Source organism: Cuculus canorus, chromosome 21, assembly GCF_017976375.1.
Source record: "Cuculus canorus isolate bCucCan1 chromosome 21, bCucCan1.pri, whole genome shotgun sequence".
Lineage (NCBI taxonomy): Eukaryota > Metazoa > Chordata > Aves > Cuculiformes > Cuculidae > Cuculus > Cuculus canorus.
The window spans coordinates 7,476,686-7,496,057 of record NC_071421.1 but is presented as its reverse complement, the minus strand read 5'-3'; the positions used below and the strand labels follow the sequence as shown (position 1 = coordinate 7,496,057).

The window sequence follows — 19,372 nt, the reverse complement described above, 5'->3', positions numbered from 1 at the left end:
AGGTGCCCAGGCTCTCCTGCCTGCCCCAACACCAAAACTGTGGGCACCAAGGGCTGGAAAACCCTCAATCTGTTTGCAGGTGGCACCAAGCTGGGTGGGAGTGTGGATCTGCTGGAGGGTGGGAAGGCTCTGCAGAGGGGTCTGGGGTTGGATCCATGGGCTGGAGGGAAAAAGGGCTCTGCAGAGGGGTCTGGGGTTGGATCCATGGGCTGGAGGGAAAAAGGGCTCTGCAGAGGGGTCTGGGGTCGGATCCATGGGCTGGAGGGTGAGAAGGCTCTGCAGAGGGATGGGGACAGTCTGGATCCAGAGTCTAGAAGGGATGGAGGCTCTGCAGAGGGATCCAAACAGGTGGGATCCATGGACTGAGACCAGGGGAATGAGGTTCAACAAGACCAAGTGCCGGGTCCTGCCCTTTTTTCACAACAACCCTGTGCAGCTCCGGACTTGGGGAAGAACGGCTGGAAAGCTGCCTGGAGGAGAAGGACCCGGGGGTGCTGGTCAACAGTAGCTGAACATGAGCCAGTGGTGGCCCCAGTGGCCAAGAGGGCCACCAGCATCCTGGCTTGGCTCAGCCCTGGGGTGGCAGCAGGAGCAGGGAAGGGATCGTCCCCCTGCACTCGGCACTGGGGAGGCCACACCTCGAATCCTGGGTTCAGTTCTGGCCCCTCACTCCCAGAAGGACCTGGAGGGGCTGGAGCGCATCCAGAGAAGGGAATGGAGCTGAGGAAGGGTCTGGAGAACAGGGGTTGTGGGGGCGGCTGAGGGCCCTGGGGCTGTTTATCCTGGAGAAGAGGAGGCTGAGGGGAGAGCTCATGGCTCTCTGCAGCTCCTGAGAGGAGGTTGTGGGGAGGTGGGTGCTGGGCTCTGCTCCTGAGGGACAGCCATGGGATGGGAGGAAATGGCCTCACGTTGCTCCAGGGGAGGTTCAGATTGGATAGTGGGAAAAATTCCTTCACTGAAGGTGTTCTCAGGCTCTGGCAGAGGCTGCGCAGGGAGGCGGTGGAGTCCCCATCCCTGGAAGGGGTTGAATGCCGGGCAGAGGAGGTGCTCAGGGATGGTTCAGTAGCAGACAGGGACAATTGGACTCTACGGTCTCCAAGGTCTTTTCCAACCAAGCGATTCTATGATTCTATGAAATGGCATGTGTCCCCCCCACTCTCCGAGAGGGCTTCCCTCCCTTTCTCTCCTAATTATCCCTCATTATTTCATTTATCACCTCTTTCCTCACAGCAAATCTGTTTATTGACTGAATCGCAAGCAACACACGCTGAAGAAGCCACCGAGGGTGACTGCGGAGGGAGAAGGACGCCCCTCTATGGTGTCATGTGCCACCATTTGAAGGTGAAGGGCCGTCGCTGGACATTGGTGCCACAGCGGACCTCCCCAAGGCTGCCGTGGTAGGAGGCCACGTCCTCGAGGAAGCGGCAGCGCAAGCCCAGGGGCTCCAGGAGGGAGCGAGTCTGTCGTTCCAGGCAGCATTCGCCCCCCATCACGGGGCCAAAGGGTTTGGGGATGCCCAGGTCCTTGGCCAGGACGATCATGGTGACCTGTGGGGTGACACAAGGTGAGCCCAGCAGCCTTGAACCGATGAAGCCAAGGGAAAGCCACCGTCCTTCATCAGCCTCACTCCAAAATCATGGAATCGTAGAATGTCCTGAGTTGGAAGGGACCCACAAAGACCTTCACGTCCAACTCCTGTCCCTGCACAGGACACCCCAACATTCACACTGTGTATCTGGGGTGTTGGCCAAATACTTCTGGAATACTGTCAGGCTTGGTGCCCTGACTGCTCCCCTGGGGAACTGTTCCAGTGCTCCACCACCCTCTGGGGGAAGAACCTTTTTCTATTGTCCAACCTAACCCTCCCCTTGGGACATCAACACCACTCTTTGCAAACACTGTTCCTCAGGCCTCCAAAATCAGTATTGTTTTCTCCTTTTTTATCATTAAAATTTGCCCCACACCTTGCAAACTCACTGCTTTGAAAGGTTTTTGCTTCAAAACTACTTAGTTAACTCCAACCAAAAGCAACACAAAGCCACTAAATTGTGGTAGACCCAGGCTTGTCCTTATACCAAGCGTGCAGATGTGGCACTTTGGGACATGGTTTAGCTGGTGTGGTGGGTTGGGCTGACGGTTGGACTGCTTTAGCTTAGAGATATTTTCCAACCTTAATGATTCTGTGATTCTATGATTCTTTTTCTGGGCAGCTGTAAATAGTGTGCATTTTGGGGATGACTTTGAGGACTTGACTTGGCTGAATAAGCTGATTTTTGACAAGGACCCAGTAAGCAGGGACACTCCTCACCATGTTGGGGAAGTATGGCACGGCTTTGCCCTGCTTGTCGAGCTTGAAGAGGGCCGGCAGGTCGATGATGTCCTCCTCTGTCAAACCCAGCTCCTTCTTGAGGATGTCCCTGTTCCAGTCGATGCAGCGCTTAGGGGATCAAGAAGAGCAGGTCAAGGTGGGGGGAACAGGTGGGCACAATCCCCAGAAACATCTCATGCAGGAGGGGAGCCAAAATGCAACCCTTCCCTTAAGGGTAGTGACCACTCTGGGGCACTTATTGCAAGAAATATCAATTATTACAAAAAATATTGGTTATTACCTGGACATAGTGGTTCTGCTGCACCAGGATGTCGTTGGAAAGGACCTTGTTAATGGTGACCCGTTTCGTGTCTGTCCCTGAGTACCCTGAAAATGCAAAGCCCCATCAAAATGGAGCGATGTGGTAGGACCCTGGCTTAAAAGAAGGCATAGAGATGGAAAAAGCCCCCCAAATCCCAGTTCCCTGAGCTTGGGGATAATGCCTGCTGGGAGTCTCAGTTCTTAATTTGTTGGGTAACTGGGTGGGAGACAAAGCTCTTTGTGTTGGAAAGAGCATTGGAGAGGTCCTGTCATCCATCCTCCTGCCCACAGGGGTCATTAGCTGCCACTTCCACCCCTTATTTTGGGATGAACAGGACCTGGTCAGTTGGCAGTGACCCTAGAAGTCCCATGGAGGCACGGAGATCTTCCCCTGCCCCCATCACAGATGGATGATGCTCAGAACCACAACCGAAGAATGCCCAAACCTGCAACCCAAAGGTCATTGCTGAAGGGAGGGAAAGGCAAGCAAGAAAAAGCAGTGACGTTCGAGCCCTCGGTTGTCCCACTCTGTGCTGGAACTCTTCTGGCATTTACAGAGATGCTCCATCCCACCAAGCAAGCATCTCCTCCATGCAGAGGGCTTTATCCCTCACGTCCCACTCGCTTTCCCAAAATAGGGCTTGAGGAGGCTGGGTATGGTGGGCAGGCATCCTGCCTGCCAGCCGTGAAGGGCAACTGGGTGGGAAAAGTTCCCCACGTCCCCCCGATACCCGCACGTTGGTCAGGCGCTGCCGCCCTCGTGCCGGCTGCTCGGTGGGACGGCTCTGGCTGGCTCAGCTGACATCAAAGCTCATCCCAAGCCGCCCGCTGTCCCCTTGCCTTTGAACATGGTGGCTTCGCCCTGGCCCTCCTTCTGCTTCTCCCGAAAGAGCTTGTAGCACGCCGCCGGGCTGGCCATCAGCATCCGAAATCGCTGGCGCAAGAGGGAACGGAGAGCCATCACCAAAAGTGCCTCACCCAAGGCTTTGGGGGACCTCAGGGGCTTGTTTTTACAAGGAACTTAAGCATAAACTCTTAGAATTAGGCGTCTTTGCTGTTAGTGCCTTTTTTTTTAATCCTAAACTGAGATCTGTGTCCAAATGAAGTGCTGTTTTGTGCTCTTTATGGCAAATACATACCCACTGCCCCGAGGGTTAAAATACTGCTGAGACAGGGAGGAAAACTGCAGCTGGGTCCAATCCTGCCCACCACAGGTGGGGTGTATAAACCCCTGGGAGGGAGTTTGCTGGCTCTTTGGGTGAGCTGGGGTGGTGAGTAAAAGGAGCGGTTTCTGTCTGGGCTGGTATTTTTTTTGTGGATGCTAACATTTAAGTTTTTTGGATTGCCTTTGTAGGAATCTTTCTTCTGACTGTGTTGATTGGTAGCTTAACAAGTCCCTGTTTGTGTTCGGATCCTTCATTTCTGGGACAGGGGTGAGAACCCCAGTGAATAATGGGCTGAGACAGTCAAAGAAAAGAGCTTTGGGGTTTTCCCAAGAGGTGCCCTAGTGGGATTAAATGCTCGGAAGAGAAACCATGGAGCAGCATGGGGTTTTGGGATACCTTTGCATCGGAGGTGGGCACAAAAGTGACAAATTCACTGACTTGGCCCACGGACAGCCAATCGGAGTAGAGCTCCACGGGAGCCTGCACTTGCTGGGCGTAGAGGAAATCCCGCACCACTCTGGTCATTCTCCTCCCTACAGATCTGGGGGCAAAATAGAATCATGGACTCATGGAGTGATTTGGGTTGGAAGGGACCTTAAAGCCCACCCAGTCCCACTCCCTGCCATGGGCAGGGACACCTCCCACTGGATCACTTTGCTCCAAGCCCCATCCGACCTGGCCTGGAACCCCTCCAGGGATGGGGCAGCCACCACTGCTCTGGGCAACCTGGGCCAGGGCCTCCCCACGCTCACAGAAAAACATTTCTCCTCAAGATCTCATCTCAATCTCCCCTCTTTCAGCTCAAAGCCGTTCCCCCTCATCTTATCCCTGACCAAGAGCCCCTCCCCAGCTTTCCTGGAGCCCCTTTCAGCCCTTGAAGCTGCTCTAAGGTCCCCCGGAGTCTTCTCTTCTTCAGGCTGAGCAACCCCAACGCAGGAGAGAGGAAATAAAGGGAATAAATATTTATACATCACTATGTACAAACCCATAAATCACTACTAAGGTAGAGGAAAGTAAGGAGAGTTGAAGGTGAAGGCAGAGATTGGATGCACCCACTCCATAGGGTGCCGGAGTTGCAGCTGTTCAGGGTATGGCTAATCGAGACCCTTAATGTGGTTTTGGTTTTCATGATATTTAGAGGCAATTTGGGTTCCTTTGCTTCTAAACATATGGTTTCCCCATCTCTTACGTGGGGAAGCTGCTGCCAATGAGGATCCTCCCCAAGGGATACTCCTTCCCTGCCACGGTCACAGGTGGGCTGACCTCCAGGTTGCCGAAGGAGTCAAGGCCGGTGATGGCTTCAAAGAGGGGTTCTTTGCTCACGTAGCCGAAGTCGGGGCCCTGGGGAAAGAGAAATTGCTGAGTTCCCCCCTGCCTTTGCTTTTATCCCTCCTGCTGGGCTCAGACCTGCTCCAGCAGGTAAAAATGCTGGGAGTGAAACTTTTCCATGGATGGGGAGAGGAAGAGAAAGGCAAGAAGATAAAGGTCTCTGGGTCATCTGGGCTCAGTAATGAGTGGTAAATGGCAGGGGCAGAGCTGGGATGTTGAGCTAGGGAGAGATCTCCTCTGCTGTCCCACAGCCAATGTTTAAGTGCCCGCATTAAGCTAATTAGGTACTGGGGTAGCCCCAAAGCTGAGTTTCTGGATGGCTCTTGTCAAACAAGATGAACTTCAGTTCTGGAGGGTAAATCCACCCCAGGCATAAGAGCCACCTGAAGGGCTGTACTTCACTTAAATACCATTAAGCTCTGATTTTTAACAGTTAATATATTCTGGGGTTTAAAATGCTGTGCATGCAGGGGTAATTAGTGATGTACCAGGGTTAAATGCCGATGGGAAGCGTTGTGATGTTTAAAACAGGGCAGAAATGGGAGTGATGGGACAAAAATCCCACTGTGAACCTGTCCTTGCAATCCAGTTCAAGTCAAGGTGGGCTTGGAGCTCAGGGCAGCTCGTGGGACAAGATCAGTTGGGTTTGCATTAAATCCCAGTCACTTATTAGTGTTGGATTTCCATAGGGGTAAACCAAGTATCAGGGTTGGTCAAAATGAACAAGGAGTCTGAGGGTGCGTGGTTATCATCTAGAAATTTCTTTCAGATCTTTAAATTGAAGGTGTTTGGAAAAGCCGGGAGCCACTGCTGTCTTTCCCTGTGGGTCTCTATGCATTTTTGGGGAGGGTTGGATCCTTCCCTCGGGTGCTGCGGGAGGGCACGGAGCACAAAACACCTGCTCTTGGCTTATTTCATTTTAATAAACCACGGAGCCGCTATGGTTTCAACTGTCAAGGCGCTGGTTCATCCCAGGTTGGCATGTCGCATCCAAGCCCTATCAGTTCCAGATTGATTTTGAGGGGCTAATTCCCTCTCGTCTCCTTTTTCCTTGGCGCGGGGTCCTAGGGGCTTAGGGCTTGGCCGGGGCGCGAGGAGGACCCTGTGCATGTTGATTTTGGCTAAATATTCCTAGCTGGAAAATGAGATTGGAAAGATAGGAGGTGGGGATTAGGGGAGGCTTCAAAGTAGAAATTGGAGTCTATAATGCGTTAGCAGCTCCAAGGGCTGAAATTGCTTCGCTAAATATGAAGCAAAGCAATTCCTAAAGAGGCTGGGAAGGAGCGGGCGCCCGGCTTATTTGCGACGGAGCAGATCAGTGCTCTATTCCATCTCGCCTCGTGAATCCGGGACTGCATGTACTCATTTCAGGCATGAGAAACGATGGATTTCAATGCTTTTCAAAGCACTTAACCTCTCCTAAAGTGATGTGCAGTAAAAAAAAAAAAAGTGAGCTATCCTCTTCTCCCGTTACTGTCGGAGAGACAACCAAGGTTGAGGCTGTTGGAGGGCCTGCTTGGGTATGTGGAGCAGAGATTTGGGGATGTTCTGCCCTTTCTGCATGGTGGTATCTCAAAGGGATCATCCAAGCCATCTTTTTGCCATGCTGGGCTCCCCCAAAAGCGTCCTGGCCAGGGTCGCTTCTCTCCCTGGCAGCTCTCTCGGCATGCCTTGCCCATGGTTGGCCCTCGGTCTTGGCAAAGAAGCCCCACAGGGATGTTTTTGTCAGCTGACTGCATCTCGTTCTCTTCCGAGGAAGTAAATTGACCCCTCTCATGCTTTCCTTTCCTCTCTGCTGCTGCATACTCAGAGGCGTCAAGGAGGAAAGGAAAAACCATCTCATTGCTTGCACGACCAGGGTGAAGAAATCCACCCCTGGCCCAGAGCTTGGCTGGAGTATCTTGTTCCCAGGGGCAGGAGCTGCTCCTTGCCCCTCTCCTCCAGCACCTTCTGGATACAGGGTTTTCCTTGTGTGGATTGGGCTCTGATCCTTGGTTTGGGGCAGGGGATGAGGCTGTGGGTGGTCTCCCAGCTGGAAGTGGATGGCATGATATCTCCATGCAGAGAAGAAATGGTGTTAAATTCTCATTTTTGAGGCAATCCATTACAGGGCCTCCAAGGAGCCAAGGAATTTCGGAAAGGTTAAACAGATTGAGTGTAAAAACCTCCATTCTGCTCCTCGGGCAATGCAAGCAACTGTCCTGCTCTTACCAGCAGCTCCTTGATGGGGAATTGCTCCAGCCCTCCATCTGGAGGGGAGTCCAGCACCACCGGGAAGCTTTTGTGGGGAGCGTGGGTGTAGCCAAACTCAATCTCATCCTAAAGAAGGAAGGGAAACACTCATGGAGCGAATCAGCAGGGCGGGAAAGCTTCACCCCTTCTCTAGTGCCCACCTACCTGCATCCAGCGGTCCCCACGGTTGATGTAGCCGAAGCAAGCTTTCAGCTCACAGCCAGCCTTGTTCACCAGGTTTTTTATCTCCTTGATGAACAGGTAGTTGTCCTTCATGCTGGGAAAGTGGATGGCAGGAGGGAAGGGGATGAAGGGCTTCTGGAGGATGGATTTCCCCTACAGGCAGCTGCCTTTCTCCCTGCCCATCTCCTCCCTGGCCTGTCTTGGTGACCATGGGACATCATCCCTTGGCCTTTACCTGCAGACGAAGACGTTCACCGGTGCCAAAGTGTTGGGCGTCATGATCCACGGTGCTACCCTGAACACAACTGTGTCAGTGAAGATTGGTGTGTGGGGGATACCCTGGGGGAGGCAAGAAGAAACGAGCTTTTTCCACACCCTTTTTACCACTATTCCCACCAAACCCTCTACCTCAGAGGTCCCTTTTGGGGTAAATGAGTGGGGACTCCTCTCCATTCAATCCCCATCTCGTTCTCCGTGCCCCTCAGAGTGTTGCAGCCTCCCATCTGCACCCCTTCCCCAGAACTTTCAGACCTCAGAAAGGGTCTCCAGGAGGCTGACGTGGATGGAGACCAGTCCAGGGAAGCTGTCGTCTGGAAAGCGGAGCCCCTCAACGAAGAAGTCGAGCTCGGCAGTCCCACCAGTGTATTGCACGGTGTGGTGCAGCTTCCTCCGGCCCAGCACATGGATGTAGCGCTGCCCGAAGAAGGGATCTGCAAGAAGAGAAAGGGGGCAATTTCTGAAGTCTCAGTGGTGATTCCAAGTTTATTTTGCTTGTGTGCAACGAGGTACTAAATCCCCTCTGCTGGAAACTCTCCGCTTCTGTGAATGCGTACAACTTCATCTGGTGGAAGTACTTTAAAGCAGGAGTTAGGGGGCCCTCAATTTTGCAGTCGTGCACAAGAAGGGTGAGGAAAAATGCCATAGAATCAGAACACTTTGGGTTGGAAGGGACCTCAAAGCCCATCCAGCTCCACCCCCTGGATCAGGGGGCTCAAAGCCCCGTCTAACTTGGCCTTGAACACCTCCAGGGATGGAGCATCCATGGCTTCTCTTGTCTTGGCATTTCCTTGGGGAAAGAAGTCATTGGGAAGATGTTTTCATGGTATTTCTGCCCTTGCAGTGACTTCTGACCTGCCATGGGATGGCAATGCCACCAGTTCCCCCACTGACCGACTGTCTCGGTACTGGAGGACAAGACCAAGCTGCTTAATGGCACATTTCTGGGCTGAGTGATGGCTTTAAGTCCCAGGGAATAAATCCCAGTGCCTGCAATGGGGAACAAAGAGGGGAAAATGCATTGTAGAATGTGTTGCCGTCATCGAAAAAGCATCTGGGTGTCAGGACATGTGGTTTTTTTATTGCTTCTCCTTTGTTGGATGACCTTGGATAAACGGCTTTATGGGCCTGTGCCTCTGCTTGTTAATCTCCAAATTGTTTCAAGTGATTTAAAAGAGGGAATATTCAACACTGGATAAATATGCTGAGGGCATTGGATGTCAAGATGCTGGAGCGCGTCCGGAGAAGGGAATGGAGCTGGGGAGGGGTTTAGAGCACAAGCCTTGTGAGGAGCGGCTGAGGGCCCTGGGGCTGTTTAACCTGGAGAAAAGGAGGCTGAGGGGGGAGACCTCATCTCTCTTTGCAGCTCCTGGAAGGAGGTTGATGGGGAGGTGGGTGCTGGGCTCTGCTCCCTGGTAGGCGGTGACAGGACAAGGGGAAGTGGCCTTAAGATGCACCAGGGGAGTTTTAGGTTGGATATTGGGAGGAATTTCTTTCCAGAAAGGGTTCTCAGGCATTGGCAGAGGCTGCCCAGGGGGGTGGTGGAGTCTCCATCCCTGGAGGGGTTTAAGAGATGAATAGATGTCGTACTTGGGGACATGGTCTAGAGGCAGATTTAGCAGGGCTGGATAAGGGGTTGGACTCGATGATCTTAAAGGCCTTTTCCAACTGAAACTATTCTATGGGGATGTGATTCACTTCAGAAACACCGTTTGAAGACCATGGAGAGGAGAAGGTCACCAATGGAAAGAAAAGAGCTTGCAGGGATCTCAAAAGCACCACAACTGAGAAGGGAGGGGCGGTGGAGGAGGTGAGGAAGGACTTACTCTGAGCATAAAAGACCCCAACTTTGTCAGCATCGGAGACGGGAATATAGAGAACAATTTCGTACCCTCGGGGCAGGCGCTGTGGCCCTTCGGTCCTCAAGACCATCCGTGACATATCCAGCAAATCTGGGGTGCAAACACAAAAAGCCTGGGTGATGGGGGATTGCACAGAGAATCCCTCCTGGGATTTACATCTCCCATGCCAAGGAATCTGCTCTTCCCTTGCTACCAGCCTTTGCAAGCTGGAAAAACAACCTGCAGCCCTGCGAGCAAAGCTTGTGGCTTGGGCTTTGAAATAAATGCCCTTTTTACTTTTCCCAACAGCCCTGGCACGGCCGGTCCCTGCCCTTAAGAAGCCGTTGGGCACCAGCTTCGCGTGGTTTTAGTTTTCCAGGAATAGGCGGGTGAATTCCTGGCTGCCAGCCGCATTTCTTGCCCCAAGCTCCTTTGACCTCGAAGCATTCCTGGGCCAAGCTCTTCCAGCATTGGCATCCCCACTGGTTTCTGGCCATGCTTCGTGCCCTTGCTTCACCACAATTACTTTGCATGGCATTAAAACAGAAAAATTCCCATGTTGGAAGCTTACTCAGCAACTTGGTGGAGAGCAGCTCCTGGGAACTAGGTTCCCAAGAAACATGTCATCTCCAAAAAAGGTCAAAGAGGGGGAATAACAGAGCGTTTTTTTGCTTTCTGTGATTTTTTTGGAAGCTATGTTACCTTCTTTATTGAATACTCTTTCGTTGTTGCTGTCTGAGGCTGGAGTGAAGGGGCTCTCCTTGTCACAGCCAACGAGCAGGATGGCTCCGTGTCCCTCAGGACCCCAGGTCCAGGTTGCCTAAAACACCCCGCTGGGGCTTAGTGAGGTCAGGCTCTTGCAAGCCTGTGGATTTCGGTGCGGTGGAAGAGGCTCAGTTACCTTGTTGGGGTTGTTCTTTTCCACCACGCCATCCCGATCCGCATCGACGTCCAGCGAGATCCCTGGATGGACAGAACCCACCATTATCCCAGGGGCAAAAACCTCTCAGAACTGGCAGACTTGAGTCCATCTCTACCCCGACACCACAGCACCCTACTCCAAGGGACCAAGGGGGTGAAGATGGATTGCTGCATCACAGAAGCCTTCGTACTCACCGATGCCGGTGAAGAAGACCCCGGCCTGGTTGATGTGCTGCCCTCCCTCTGCGTAAAAGCTGACAGTTACCTGCAAACCCCCAAATCCCATGTTGGGGAAGGATGTTCTCCTTCCGTGGATGTCCCACACCCTACCACCCCACTTCTTACCTTGTTGTCATTGACCTCGGTGCTGGCTCGGCTCATGCTGAACCTCAGGACCGTCCCCTCATCCAGCGGCCACCGTGTCCCGCTATCGATGGCTGACCCGACCTCTGCTTGGCCCCAGCAAACCACCTCTACTCTCACCCCCTCCGTGTGCTTCACGCCGAAGGACACTGCTCCAGCTGGGGCCGCCCTGCCAAAAACACTTGCTGGTTTTAGAGGTTTGCACCGAAAGCATCCTGTTCTCGCTGCGATTCATCCCAGTGCCCAGATCACAGCCAAGACTGGGCATGCTGGCGTCTCCACGCTCACTGTCGGCACCTTTCTGCCCTTTCCTCCCTTCTTGGGAATGCTTGAAGTGTCATTTTTCAGGGCAGAACAAGCTATTTTAACAAAATAGGTCTATTTTGTAGCCGTTGGTGTAGTTTGTAATCTATAATAATCACCGCCAAAACGCTCGGTGCTGCTGGAGCTGAACTCAGATTTGCACTTCAATGGAGAAATCTATGTCTATTTTCCAGCTGAGGCAAACCCAGTATTTAACAACTCATCGTGATGGCGTAAAGAGAGACTTTACCATGGGAAACTCTAATTTTCAGGGCGATTTTATCCAACCCCAAAGCAGCTGCTGCTGTGCTGCTCCCAGTCTGATGTGCCCTTGCTCTTCCCCAGCTGCTCCGTGCATCCCTTCCTACTCTCCTGGCTCCTTGTTCCTAATTTCCCCATCTTCCCAGGGTTATTATTTTTGGGTGGCTTGCAGCACCCGACGTGCAGGCTCACTTTGAGCGTGCTTGCTGCTGACACCCAAGAGCTCGCCCTGTATCACCATTACAGCAGCATTTATTGGGTTTCTGGATGCTGGCAGCACCGAACCTGCAGCGTTGGGGCGAGGAAATCTGAGTGCTCCTTTGCTACTGCCCAGGCGTTGCTTGAATTCTTAAATTACATTTAATTATGCATGGAAAAACTGGTTTGGTTTCCTTGTTTCTGGGGTTTGGGGATCCCACCGGGAGGAGATTTGACCCGGAGAGATGCCAGATGAGTTGTAACTGCCCTGCTTGGCTTAGATATCGAGGGCGAGATTTGCAAAAGCAGCAAAGACCAGAATTAACTATGAAATGAGCTTTTAAAATTTTTCCTTTGGGGCAATAATTATCTTGCCGCGCAGTGTTGGGTTTGGTTTCGGGGTGCGGGGCTGGTGGGACTCGCATGCTTTCCCAGGACACTGCTTGGTCACTAGATCTCGTTTTCCTCCCTTCTCCCAGCCGCATCCCCTCCTTCGCAGTCCAGCCCCATGGTTCCTGCTCATCCCTCGGCTCTCCAACAGCTTTCTGAGATGACAGTGGATCTGTTGACCGCAAATGGATCAAAGCCATGGCAGACCCAGGGTAAATACACCACGGAAAGCCAGATTGGCAAAGCCCAGGGAGGATTTTGCCCAAAAATAGCATTAAATCACAGTGTCAGGGCTGTGGGTTTTGGGGGAGCGAAGGGAAAAATGAGGAGAGGGGATCAGCAGAAGGATAAAGGAGGGGTAAAAGTGGAAGAGGAAGGGGAGTGTTAGGGTGTCCCACTCACCCGTAGACATCGGCGGAGATGCAGGTGCCCAGCACGCACAGGGCCTCGATGCGGTTCCCGTGCTCCAAGCGGAGCGTGCGATCTCGCGGCATCTCCCCACGCAGCAGCCTGGATGCCCCGATGATGGGCACGCAGCCCCTTGCCCACCTTCTCTGGGTGGCACCGAGTGCCCCGGCAGCACCCACCCGCTTCTCCTTCCTCCCTGGCCCGTCTCCCTCGTCCTCCTCAACTGGCCCCGCAACAAATCAATCGGCTTTTGGAGCCTGCAGAGTTTGGGATGACAAATTTGCAGCTCCCACCCCGGTCTGAAGGGAGGGGGCGGTTGGATTGGACCCTCTAAAGCCCCATGAAAGTGATCCCTGAGGGAGGGAAGGGATGGAGAAGGAGGGCAGTTGGCCTGAAGCCCAGCCAGCTCCCAGCCCTGGGCAAGGAGCTCCCCCAGCCGTTCCCAGCTCCCGGTCCTTCCAGTATCTCCTCAACCCCAAACACGGACGAGCAGCCCGACACGGAGGCGATTTTGCAGCGCTTTGGCTGCTGAGGTATCCGCTCTTTTTTTGCTCTCTAGGGAAAAGCCCTGACAGCTCTCAGGAGGAAGAAATACAATTTTCCATCCCTGAGGCAAGAGCAGGACTCGCCTTTTCCCCCCTGCTCCTTATTTTCAAAGGGAAGCTGAGGAGCCGGTTGATGACGAGGGGAAATCAAAGGTGGTTTTGCATGGTGAACCTGCTGCTTTGCCACCCTGCAGCGGAGCACGTCGGGAGCAATTGCTGCCTACGCGGGCATTTGCATTATTTATTAGCATCAAGGGAAAGATTCATTTGAAAACCCAAACTTCTGCCCCAGTTTTTGGAAGCCACAAGCAATTAGCGAAGAGCAGAAATGTTCAGGTTGATGTTGCCTATTTATATCCCTTTTGGGCTTCTCTTTTTCAGCGCTTGCTTCCCTCTGTGGCCGGGGTGTAGGAAACAAGTGCAAATCCAGTTTCACATCTGAAGCACATCTGGTTTTATTTTGCTATGACTTGAGAAAATCTGAGCAAGGGCTTTTCATTCCCAGAAGTTTGCTCAGTGATGTGAAGGTTATTTGCTTTTCTGCACAACACGTGCAAAAATGAGGTTTGTGGCGAGGGGGGGGGGGTTTATGAAAGGCTGTAGGTGTTCTCCCCTAAGAATATGATCTGAGGGCTGGAGCACCTCCTGTCCGAGGAGAGGCTGAGAGAGTTGGGGTTGTTCAACCTGGAGAAGAGAAGGCTGCGGGGAGACCTTAGAGCAGCTTCCAGCGCTGAAAGGGGCTCCGGGAAAGCTGGGGAGGGGCTCTGGATCAGGGAGAGAAGAGACAGGATGAGGGGAATGTTTTTGAGCTGAAAGAGGGGAGATTGAGATGAGAGCTCAGGAAGAAATGTTTTCCTGTGTGGGTGGAACAGGTTGCCCAGAGCAGCGGTGGCTGCCCCATCCCTGGAGGGGTTCCAGGCCAGGTTGGATGGGGCTTGGAGCCCCTGATCCAGTGGGAGGTGTCCCTGCCCATGGCTGGGGTGGGACTGGATGGGCTTTGAGGTCCCTTCCAACCCAAACCATTCCAAGATTCTGTGAATGTAAGAACCTGGTTTGGACATACTGGCCTTGGAGTGGACCTGCTGGCAGGTGGAAGATGCTCCTTCTGCTGAGAAGCATTGTAGAATCATGGAATGGTTTGGGCTGAAGTGGACCTCAAAGCCCATCCAGTCCCACCCTCTGCCATGGGCAGGGACACCTCCCACTGGATCAGGTTGCTCTAAGCCCCATCCAACCTGGCATTGAACCCATCCAGGGTGGTCAGTCACGATTTATCTTTGTAACCCCTCTCTATTTCAACCACCAGTACAAAATGCTGGTGGAAGAGGATCCAGAAAGAGAAATGAGTTAGAAAGAAGAAAAAGCCAACCTAAAAATGCATCATTTTTGCATAAGTCATCTCTGATGATGGACTTTTCCCCATGTGAGACTCATTTCCTCTCTTTTTACCCGAAAGCAGAGACAGCAGCTGGCATTTCATGGAATGGGGTGGCACCACCTTTCTTGTAGGACCCATGGGATGGGAAAATAGCGGTATAAACCAACCGATTTGAAAGAAAACGAGTGAAAAGCAGCTTCTGTTTTTATCTGTTTTCTGTTTTTCATTTTCACTTCCCAATTCCCGTTCTTAAGGCTGTAGCATTTCAGTTGTCTGCAAGGAAAACACATACTACTTAAATATTCTTTCCATAAAAACCCCAACCCCAGACCCTCCCCTTCTTACAGAAACACCCCATGGTCACCAAATCATTTGTGATATTTTAAATAAGCAGGAGGGTTTCAATGTGTTTATTCCCTCTGTGGTCCAACTGCTGTGGTTGTGCTGGTAGATGCCCTCAGCACGTGCCAGGCAGAACCTCAGGAGCAAGTGCTACCTGCTAGCCAACGTGGTATTGAAACCTTGGTGACTCTAGGGATGTTTGGGTGGTCCTGGGGTGGTTTTGGGTGGCCCTGGCTGCCCAAGGGGCTGGAAAAGCCTATTTCGCCATCACTGCATCAGTTCCTGTTATTGAGGCATTGGCGTGAAAGGAAGATGGGGTCTTTGCAGGTTTCCTGGGGTTAGTGGAAACCAGGTTTGATCTTTGTAAGCCGTGGTAGAGGAAGCGGTGGATTCCTCTACACTGGACACTTCTAAGGCTCAGCTCAATGGGGTTCTTGGCTGTCTCATTTAAACTATATATCACCTAAAATGTTGGTCTGTATGGCCCTTCCAGTCCCTTCCAACCTGGCATTCTATAATTCTGTGAGACTATGAAATCTTCTTGGAGACTTTGCGAGCCTTCTAGGGTCTTTGCAAGCTTCCTGGAGGCTTTGCGGACCTTTGGGTTTCTTTGCAAGCCGCACAGGGTCTTTGTAACCTTTTGGGGGTCTTGGCAAACATTGGGGTCTTTCAAAGGTTCTTGGAGTCTTTCAAGGTTCTTGAGGTCTTTCAGAGCTTATGGTCTTTGCGGACCTTTGGAGTTCTGTGCAATCCACACAGGGTCTTTGTGACCTTTCAGGAATCTTGACAAGGACTGGGGTCTTTCAAAGTTTCTTGGGATCTTTCAAATCTTCTTCTGGTCTTTGCAAAACCGTGGAGGTCTTTGTGGAGCTGCGGTGGGGAAAATAGTAAATCCTTCTTGCAGAGGCTTTGACCGAGCAATGCAACATCTTGTTTGGGAGTGAGAGAGCAGGGCAGTTGTGGTGCAGAGAGGGGACTGGAACTGCCTATCCCCATCACATGGAGAACCTGGGTGACTTCCCCACCAGCTGCTCAATAAACCTTGGGTTAGGCTGTGAGACCGGGATCTTTCCAGGAGGCAGAAGGGCTTTTCTTGATGCAGGCTCTGCTCTGTGCTATCAGGTGGGAGATCAAGAACTGGTAAACCATCACAAGACGCGTAGAGATGTGGAGATAGTTATGTATACGCACACGTGTGGATGTCTGGAGGCTTGTGGTTTCATGGCTATAGTCAATCTGGTCCGAGGAGTTCTCTGCTTTCTTTAAAAAGCAGATCAGCCAGATAAGGAGCTGCTCTGCACAAACTTCCCCACCGCTGGTGGATCTCTGCCTGCCCTCATTTCCAGGACCTGGGATCAGCTCCCAGTGCCGGAGCTCGCGAACAACCCCAGCCAACTGATTCCTGAGGCTTTACACGTGCATCTCCACCCCGGGGAGGACCGAGTAGTGGGTGCAAGGGAGTTTGAAGCTCCGTGAGTGCCCGGTGAAGGGTTTTGGGGTTGTTTTGTGGCTTCCTTCGTGCAGACACGTGCCTTATTGCAAAGAGTAGGAGGGAAATGTTCACTTTGTCACATCCTTTCAAGATGACCTTTAGTGTTTAGGAGGTGCAAACAGGTGCCCGTTTGAGCCATGAGGCATTGCCCATTCCTGCCCATTCCTGCCTTTATTTTAGAAGAGGCAAACAGGAGGTGAAGCCAACCCACCGGCAAGGGGGAAGGAGCTTGGGTGAAGCTAAGCCTACCAGTGGCTTTATTGCCCTCTGTGGAGGAGGCATCCAGCACGCCCCAGCGAGGGAGATCTTTATAGGGCAGCAAACTGAGTGTGAAGCTGGGGGAGAGCGTGGGCAGGGCGAGCGCAGGGGTACAGACAAGGCTTCAGCCCTGGGGAAAAAGGAGTTTTACAGGGTGCTTTGCTTTTACGAGGTGCTTTGCTTTGTGGATTGGCAGGTATGAAGTCTCCCAGCGGGCAGACGCCTTCTTGGAGGGGAGAAGAAAGGATGGAGGGGGATTTTTAGTGCTTTCTCACCCATGAGAAAGTGGTTGCAGATCCAGGTTTTACCTGGACTCACACCAACCTGTTGGGTTTTACCAGCTTTAAAAGCACATTTTCCTGCTCCAGACCAGCCTCCTGCCCTTCTTCTCCGGCTTCCAATTGGGACACGGAAGGCACAACCTCAAGAGGGAACGTGGTGCCCATTTGGGATGCTCCTGCCCTGCTGTTACAGCTACACGCCTAAAGAAAATAAACCCCCATGGAAACCCGAGCGGGACTTGATAACTGGTTTGATGCCTTGCCCTGTTGGAGTAATTAGGCTGACATGGCTCTTAAAAGTTCCTGCCTGCAATTACACATGCAGAGAAATAAATAAGGGGTAATTATCAGCTTAGGGAGATTATCAAACTTTCCTTGACAGAGTGGCAGCGCAGGATGGGGGAGAAGAAACATCCTGAGGGGGTCTGGGCTATTCATGGAGTTTCTGGGGGACCATGGCAGGATCAGGTCTTGCTCTGTCGTGGCTAGAAAGAGGCTGAGATTGGGAAAAAGATGAAATGAGCCCCCAAAAGCCAAGGTCACTCTGTCTGATGGGCAGACAGGTTGCCACCGGTCGTGTACTGGGGATCTTAATAGCAACTTCTCAGGACAAGGTGTTATTAGGAAGAAACACTCAGCTCTGAATGGGACAGATGACTTAAAATCGTCATTCTGCCTGTGCATGGGCATGTCCGTGCTAATAGCAGGTGGAGAAGGAAGAAGAGGTGAGTGTAGGTACCACCCAATGAAGACAAGGTGGTTTAGGCTTGAGCGAGCATCTGTGGTGGCACAAAATGTGCCGTGACTAAACTGGCTGGAAAAAAATCCTCAACCCCAAACTGGAGATGAGGTTTCAGCACTGTGTCTCCATCCTTTCTGGATGAGTGTGATCTGGGGTGGGTTTGGAGAAGTGCGTGCTCTCAAACCCTCTGCTGAGGTCCTCATGGGGAGCCCCAAACCACTGTCCTCCGCCTCCTTCCAGATTACAGACCATACCTGCCTGACCCCTTGGGGATTAAGGTGTGTTCCCTGCCCAGCACAGGGCTCAAACCAGCCGAGCAGGATACGATGCTAAAATCACAGCAGGCAGCAAGCTCAGCACTGGGCCCAGTCCAAACCAGTGTGACCAGCAGCCACGAGTGGGAAATCCACCTTGCAGCTGTCTTGGTAGAGATGCTGCCGTGGCCAGGCTCTTCTTGGAGGATGCCGTGAGCTCCTTGCCCGCCGTGCCAGCTCTGCTTTGCCCGAGCTTGAAGGGCTTTAGGGGTGTGGGAATGCTGTGATCCCCCAGGGGGGCTCAAGAACCAACTAAACTCACGAATCTCTGAACATTGTGACTTTGGCTCATGCTGGGTTTTGGCAAACAGGGTTTTATCTAAAATCTCAAGCAGGGCAAGGTCCTGGAGAGCCTGGAAATGCCTCTAGCATTCCCCACTTGAGCATCCTGGCCGTGCCAGCAGGCTCCCACGATCTTATTAAAGCCGTGGTCGCATACGAGAGACAGTGCTGTTTGTTTTCTGCTGCAATTAAAGTCAGAAGGAGCCCTTTAATATAGCCCGGCTGGGAGATGTTTAAATCAGCTGGTTTGATCTTACAGGGGAAGATGTGCATAGGTCACAGCTCCTTCGGCTGCGGATGTGCAGCTCGGTGCGGTGGTGGGGACTGATCCTTCTTGCTCTGCTGAGCTCGCTTTGACCTTTTAGGCTTGTAAGGGGTCCTGCTGCTTGTTTCTCCTGCCCATTGCGTCGCTAACGCCCCGTGAGAACGGGGACCACGTTGCCCTGTGGCGAAGGAGCCTTGTGACAGCGGGGCTCTCTGTGTGCTCCCCATCCCTCTGCTGCCTTTTTTTCCCCATCTCAGCTGCCACCTCCATCCCTGAGCACCGCAGAAACCTCCTGCTTCAGCAGGATTGATCTCACCCGGTTTCCCTCTTCGCAGGCAAGCAAAGCCTCCTGGGATGACCTGGAGAGAAATGACAGTCTCCAGTAGACGACATCTCCCAGCGATGGGAATGTTTCCCGTGGGAGTTTTGCTGCGTGCTCAAAAATCCTCCCTCGAAACGTAAGGTCCAAGCGAAACACCAAGGACTTATAATTTCCACTGAAAGCCTCTCGTCGTTGTTTTGTTGTTGTTTGTTTGTTTTCCCCTTCCCTGCCTGCCAAATAACCAGTTTTCCCTGCACTTGTTTCTACCCGGCGCGCTCCTCAGGAGTTTTTAGGATGGGAAGGACTGACCTGAGCAAACATTTCCTTTAGTTAGGGTTTATTTGGGCATTGCACTAATGGGGCAGCTGAGGCCGTGATTCACCAGGAGAGGCTAGATGGAAAATTTGGGTCGTTTTAAAGAAAACGCTTTATTTTAATGATACCACGTATTGTAATAACCCTAAACAACCACGTTGTGCTGCAGGAGGAGTCCGAATGTTTAATGCAATAAGCTTTGGAGTCCTAATATGGAGCTATAAGAGAATAAAAAGGTGAGAACAAACCCTAAAAGAGTCTCTGCAGAGCATCCTGGGGCAGGGCTGGGTGTCACCCACCCTGTCCTGCCCCATATCCCCTCCCCAGAGCTCCCTG

The 19,372-nt window shown here is 52.3% G+C and overlaps 1 protein-coding gene across 1 annotated transcript; it reads right to left on the bottom strand.

The window, feature by feature from the left end:
• Window positions 1-228: 228 nt before the first annotated feature.
• On the bottom strand, window positions 229-12,816 carry LOC104055152 (protein-arginine deiminase type-2). The gene is made up of 16 exons (XM_009556238.2): window positions 12,495-12,816; window positions 10,923-11,109; window positions 10,773-10,842; window positions 10,558-10,619; window positions 10,359-10,476; window positions 9,642-9,767; window positions 8,071-8,249; window positions 7,775-7,878; window positions 7,522-7,633; window positions 7,336-7,443; window positions 4,985-5,136; window positions 4,192-4,336; window positions 3,470-3,563; window positions 2,610-2,695; window positions 2,309-2,437; window positions 229-1,547 (listed from the first exon to the last, which is right to left on the bottom strand). The coding sequence occupies exons 1-16, from the start codon at window positions 12,584-12,586 to the stop codon at window positions 1,314-1,316; spliced, it is 1,998 nt and encodes a 665-aa protein (XP_009554533.2). The 5' UTR covers window positions 12,587-12,816; the 3' UTR covers window positions 229-1,313.
• Window positions 12,817-19,372: the final 6,556 nt, after the last annotated feature.

Bases quoted from the DNA above. Each gene is read 5' to 3' on its own strand.
- LOC104055152 (XM_009556238.2), bottom strand. From the start codon at position 12,586: ATGCCGCGAGATCGCACGCTCCGCTTGGAGCACGGGAACCGCATCGAG. The intron at 7,879-8,070 runs GTCTGAAAGTTC...TGCCTCCCCCAG, and splicing joins TCCTGGAGACCCTTTCTGAG to GGTATCCCCCACACACCAAT. The intron at 7,444-7,521 runs GTAGGTGGGCAC...TTCCTTCTTTAG, and splicing joins GTGGGGACCGCTGGATGCAG to GATGAGATTGAGTTTGGCTA.